This window comes from Rutidosis leptorrhynchoides, chromosome 2, assembly GCF_046630445.1.
Source record: "Rutidosis leptorrhynchoides isolate AG116_Rl617_1_P2 chromosome 2, CSIRO_AGI_Rlap_v1, whole genome shotgun sequence".
Taxonomy (NCBI): Eukaryota; Viridiplantae; Streptophyta; class Magnoliopsida; order Asterales; family Asteraceae; genus Rutidosis; species Rutidosis leptorrhynchoides.
The window spans coordinates 591,108,163-591,114,859 of NC_092334.1; the positions used below are offsets into that span (position 1 = coordinate 591,108,163).

The 6,697-nt window shown below is 36.4% G+C and overlaps 1 protein-coding gene across 2 annotated transcripts; it reads right to left on the minus strand.

The window, feature by feature from the left end:
- Positions 1–946: 946 nt before the first annotated feature.
- LOC139893335 (RNA-binding protein 1-like) lies at positions 947–5,882 on the minus strand. Of its 2 annotated transcripts, none has more exons than XR_011774477.1 (7): positions 5,622–5,882; positions 3,703–3,824; positions 3,290–3,539; positions 3,117–3,174; positions 2,836–2,917; positions 1,785–1,935; positions 947–1,702 (listed from the first exon to the last, which is right to left on the minus strand). XR_011774477.1 is itself a non-coding variant. In XM_071876494.1 (7 exons), exons 1-6 carry the CDS (start codon positions 5,773–5,775, stop codon positions 1,796–1,798), a joined length of 810 nt encoding a protein of 269 aa, XP_071732595.1. In that variant the 5' UTR covers positions 5,776–5,882; the 3' UTR covers positions 950–1,702; positions 1,785–1,795. The 2 variants fall into 2 exon arrangements, 1 of the variants encoding a protein (XP_071732595.1); XM_071876494.1 differs by having other exon boundaries at positions 950–1,702; positions 3,113–3,174.
- Between the last annotated feature and the right edge of the window lie 815 nt (positions 5,883–6,697).

Here is a 6,697-nt window from a genome sequence, read left to right on the forward strand (position 1 = left end):
TTTAAAATCGATTATAAACCAACCAATTGAATCACAAATACCAACCAACAATACCATTAACAGTCTACCAAACACCAATGAAATCCTTAAATCATACTAAAAACAACCCATCGACAACTACAACCGAGACCACAAACTAAACCCATACAAGGATATCACACAACCCACAACCGCACGATCATGAGCTCAAAACCGAAAAACTGCCTGAAAGTCTTAACAATCGTGAGTTTCTCCCGGCTAGGAAATCATGCTCGAAACCGGGACATCACTACCGCGACCGGGAGGTGACCTATGAGGACGTACTCACCCGGAAGCAACCCACCAAAAACCACGACAGGTGAAGTGAAGCCACTAAACACAATAGTGAGTTCAAGACGGATGTGGTAAGCATCGACATGCCTAATAATTTTAACAACAAAAGGTAGTAGTGCTTAGGTGGAAAAGCGGAGGTGAAGATGGTGAAAATAGTTAGAAATGGTCCCCCTCCAAACCTTAGAAATGGCGGCCGCCAGAGGCAGGAGCTGCTGAAGATCGAAAGCTCTTGAAAAAGATGGGGAATATCAGAACTTGTGTTATTCAAGTAACTAATCTAGTAGCAATTTATTCAAGCACCAGCAAAATATCATAACACTGAAAAAAGCCTTGTAGGCAGATACCATAATCGGGAGCAGTATTCAGAAATTAACATATGCAGCAATTAACTCCTTGAAGTTGTACTCCGTAGCATGGTATGTCCAAGATCAAGCCGTTTTAGTCACATATGGGACTAAACAGGGATATTAACACCGAACATGAATTATTAAGGAGACCACAACTATGCAACCCGGCAACCTCACAAATCCTAACCACAGGTTCTATTGCATCGTTAGAGCTTATTCTCTTATTTTTGCAAACAAGCCCATACGGCATACATAAATCTATGATAGCAACATACAGTGACGGCTATGCCGGCAAGTCAGGTCAGATGTGTAAACAGGTCATAAAGGATTGGGTTTTAAATAGGTCAGGGAATGAGTCTGGCCAGCCTGCCTTTATCTATGAACACAACCTGGAGTCAGTCTGCTGGAAAAAGTAGATATTGCCACAACCTGGAGCAGACTGGCAATACCTACATGGTGATGAGAAGCATAGTCTGGTGCTTGTTTTTTTATGCTGATTCCAAGGTCATAAAAGTCGCGAGTCGGGGTTGACCAAACGTTGACTTTCAGTAATAAATATATTAAACATATACTTATATTACACTTGGGGTCGTAGACAAACTTTTAAGGCGTTTTAGGGAGAGTCGGGACGGGCTAGTCCCCAAACAGACGCGCCAGCCGACTCGGCCGACTTTTACAATAGTGGTTTACTCTATTATGTAATATAGAGATGGAAACCTAACCCTCACGATATAAATAAAACATCAGTGAAAAAAGCTCCAAAAAAAATTATGCCTAAGATCACTAGTCGCATAAATAATAGATAAAATCACAAGTTTACGGCATAATATTTTAAACTAAGATGCACAAACCTTCATCGTAAAGAAAATATACTTAAACATTGTCCATTGGGCACGAAACTGGACTTTAGTTAACAAATCTTTGAATGTGAGCAACCGGCTCTCACAAATCGCAACTCACTCGATTGATTTGGTTCTAAATAAACTGGAACTTCGCAACGTTGTAACCAACCCGATTTGGAATGTTTTCGAAACACATAGGTCCTACAAAGAAGTGGTAAGACTATTATTTTTTAGTATACGCGACGTTTATAGGAAAGTTTTTGAGCGCGTGGCTTCAATTCACCTGTTGCGTATTTAACGTCTTCCGCGGGGCCCACCACCTGACCTAGATGCGCCACCTGACCTTGACGCGCCACCTGTCCTCGCGCCAGGATTGCGAGCGAATTGCATTCTTAAGGTGGCGGAATCGCGGTCATGCTCGTCGAACTTATAACCTGCAAAATTGAGCTTTACTATTTACTCCGCATTTTCTAATCATCGACGTTAGCCGTATTCGAACGATGGGGAGCGATTACGAATGATGCGGGGGTAAGTATATATGTTATGCTTTCAGTGTCATGTTTATAGATATATGATGCGTTTAAATTAATTTTGAGTATACAAAATGGAGCGAATTTTTGACACAATTAATTATAAGTAATAACGCTGCAAAAGGGAGCACTTGGTTCGGATGATGTTATAAAAAAAATGGAATGTGTCAAAGGAATTGAAATTTGTAAGATATTTGGCTAAAGACAATCGATTGACAATAGAATATAATTCAATTCCATTCGATTATAACTTTCGTTTTGGTTCGTAAATACAGCTTTGGCATCTGATTGTGAATGTGGCTTTGATATTAGAATGTAATATGTATGAATGTGATTATGTATTTGATTGGTTTTTCAGGAGCAAAAGGTGTTATTTGTACAAAAACATAACTGTATATTGCGTAAACTAAACATCCCCTTACGTTTTGCAGATACACTGGGAAAGAGACGAAGGAAAAGAAGAAGCGTGTATTTTCGTAACTAGACGTACGTATAAATGCGTACAACAACGCTAGACTAGACCCACTCGATTTTTAGCAAACTCAACAGTTATGAATTGTTATCACCCCCAACTGTTGACCCGAGTTGGGAAACTTGGCTAAAGTCAACTTGTGAGAGGCCTATGACAGTCAATCAGTTATCGCAGGGTGGACTCGAGTCAAGTCAAGGTCAAAATGTCAAATACAGAATCAAAAGAAGCAGTATTATCAATGTTGGAGTAGAATGTAGTTTCTAAACATAAGATCAAGAATTTGTGCAAACAACAAGAGCTTATAATTTCAGTTATAGAAAACACAAATGTACCTTGTAATGCATCTTTAGCGGTAGCAGCCTCAGCTGGACTCTCGAAATCAACAAAACAGAGTACCAACGGATCCCCGCTAGACTGTAAAACCCAAATACATAATCTTAGCATACCACTCTACATGTAAATAAACGGAAACAAATGGATATAAGTAAAAGAGCAAGAAGCTCTAGCAATCACCAATGTTATAAAAAAACTCTGTCAATCACCAAGTAAAATATGTCAACACTGATTAATAAATATTAAAAGTATATATATAAAAAGAATTACTCTTACATGTCTCGATTCTTTGGTCACAAGCCGGACTTCTTTGTAACCCACAAAAGGACGGAAAATATCTGTCAAATTAAGGTCAAGAAGCAAACAAATACAGAAAATATATAATGCAAACATGCGGATATATATTATATCATTATATATACAATATATAGAAGTGTACATGGAAAAGGATACGAGCCACTTCTCGACGTGCACAATTTGAAGGTAAACCCTCAACATAGAGTGTATTGCTAGCATCCGGTGGCAAAGCAATCCCGGGTCTCGCACCCATCAATCCCGCATCCCGACCTTTTGCGTTTAGTGCTAATGCGGGGTCCACACAAATCAGGCCCAAATTCATCAGACGGGGATCATCAAGAATATGACCACCAAGTCCTGTGCTCATGGGTCTAGCAGCCTCAAGACCAGCATATGGAGAAACTTGCTGGTATAATAAGTTAGCATGTAAGAACTAGCTATATATATATATATATATATATATATATATATATATATATATATATATATATATATATATATATATATATATATATATATATATATAATTATTACTAGAATGAAACAGATAGCACTGCAAATAGACATACCGTGCCACGCAAATAGCGATCATAAGATGCACCGATGGTATCAGAATCTTTAACTACCAGGTGGGTCCCTCTCTCTTCCTCACGGCCAAAGTAGCCCGGCATTTCACGCCCACCGGGAAGATCTATCATTTTGTAAATTAGACATTGAGATAATACCATATATAAGAAAGATCCATACATAAATAGAGATATGCAGCACAACAGAGCATTCCAATTAGTTATCAAGATGTACACGTAATTAAAACTTATCTACATGAATTTCTATCTTAGAACGACAAACCTAGATCCTACACCACATAAGATGTCAACCATACAGAAATTGTCTCCTAATGACCTCTGGAAGGAACTCGGAGCCCTAACCACCAAGTTATCTTGAGATGGTTTTTCACCAGACACGGAAACTTTATATATATGAATGATCCAGAAATGCCAAAACTTCATCCTAAAGCTTCCATGAAGTTAAATTTTAATAAAAATTCTTTTAATATAATACGAGTACAAATTAAGATACACTATAAAGCGTATTCATATTTATACATACAACTAATCTATACATGAAAGATAAAAAACGTGGAGATCTGTACTTTAATTTAAAAAGTAATGAAATTGTCTAATCAACTCAACTTACAAAGTTACAATCTTGTTAGGCCCAGTTTGGCACACGGAATCCAATGGGATTCCGGCGGAATTGGAATTGAATTTAAACATGCGTCGTGTCTAAATTCAATTCCAATTCCACCGGAAACCCATTGGATCCATGAGCCAAATGGGGCCTTAGTCTTTTCTTTATCCTCTAAATAAAGTAATTTCTCTTTTCTATCCATGTCTATTGTGACACACAACTATAAAGAAACTCATTCTCAATAACAAAACCAATCTTTAGATAGTTCGTGTTAATTAAGGACTACGCTATTCTTGATCAAAATCTAGCATTTATGCTTCTTGCTCAAAAAGATCGAATAGATCAACATAATTTAAGGGGAAAACATGTCTAGAAGCTTTTACTTTAATCAGTTCCATCCTTTTGAGTCTTTATAAGTACAATGTGACTTCGTTTTGTCAAATTTTTGGTCAAGCTACTTCCTACTTTTGTGCATACTATTTTACCAATTTTAAATGTGATGTACGCGTTATTTCCTTTAAAAACACGCTAGTTACCTTAAACAGGTTTCAGAACCTAAAAGATCATTCTTAAGGAACCTAATCAACATCTAGTTACAAACCTACTTTCTGATTCCAAGCTCTTACTCTCAAACCAAGCACACTACAATCCTATGTTTCTAAGCACTTGAAGAAACTAAAAAATACCATTACTAATACAAAGATCACATCCACTGCTAACAACAAATTGTATGGAACCTAGTTTAAGCTCTAAACGGCAAACTGCCCACCTGAAATTACATTGGTTAAGCAGATTATAAATGAGAGCCTTTAAGAAGCCTATTGTAACTTAGTTTAACTAATGAAGCTAACAAACAGTCAAATCCACATTTATTGAAATCAAACGCTATACTACATTGATCAACCCAAATACAGTATCCCATGTCAACTAATTTCGCTTCATGTGGCGTAATTCATAATAATTTCAAGCCAAATTCTAAAAAAAACCATTAACTTCACTACAACATCCAATTCTGACTTTCGAAAGTCAAAATGTACATCTTTTTTAGAAACAATCGGTAAATTGTAATTATAACTAGGGTTTTTTCTTATATCAAGTCAAATACTACAATTCAATACGATACTATCATATCCTATAAGAATAAGAATACATAAAACGTAGCAAAGATTAAAACTTTTAAATAAGTTTACAATTGCTGTTAAAAACAAAACCCTAGATTTAATTAGTAATTTAATTAAGAACAAATATACATTAAAAAATCGGCAAGAAAAAAAGGGGAAAAGAGAGAGTGCGTTACCGTAATCGGTGCGGGGACGTTTTCCGATAAGTGAATGAAGTTGTTGTTGTTGTTGCTGCTGCTGTTGCAGCTGTTGATGTTGTTGCTGCTGTTGTTGTTGCTGCTGCTGTTGTCTATTATCGGCGGCAGCATATTTCCAGTAGGAATCGGCCATTTTAAATACTGAATTTTAGATTAATTTTTTAATCGGAATCCGATTGACGAGAATCGACAAGAAGAAGAAGAAGAAAAGATTTCCCGGCGGCAAGGTTTCGATTTATGTTACTCCAGTTATGATGATATTGACCTTTACTGTAGTCTATTTGTATTTTTTATTTTGATTTTCATAATAATTGATTTTTGTAGGTTGGTCCCTAATGTTCTGTTTAAAATTTTACGAATGTGTTTAAAGTACTTTTTTAACGCAAATGGCCCTAATGTTTGCAAATATTGCGTGATTGGTACTTGACCCTAACGGCTGTTAATTCCCTTCTATTACTACATGTATCACATGTGATGCATGTGAGAGCATTTTCGTTGATTCTCACTTTCCTTAGGCCTTAACCTTATTCCCCAAGACCCTAAATCAAGAACAACGCGTGAACATCATGTGTGCTTACCAAAACAAATTTTTATCTAAGAAATACAAATTGATGAGTACGAGCTTTAATCGTTTAACAACTGAGTTTTAAACAAGAACATCTTCATGAACAACAACAACTGTACACCAAGTTAACATCAAACACCTTTCATCTTCATGTCTGGCTTAATTTACGTCGGTACATTTCAGCTTATTTTTGGACTCCGAATTTTGAGAGATTTTGCTTTGAGAAGAAGTTATTCACTCCCTATGTAAAGGGAAGCTTTGGCCACGAATTTGATACTTCATATTTAAGTTTTTAAGGCTACAAACACCGACACTAACATTAAAATCATCCAAGATTCAAATATCAAAGCCAAGTTCTCCAAGATTCATCAATATAATCATCATGGTCATCATCACTAACATGCGCGGCTAGTTTTCTATACTTTATTCCTTCCATTAACGATTAATGTATGTTTAGTTGATTCATGTATTATGTGGTCTATACCTTATG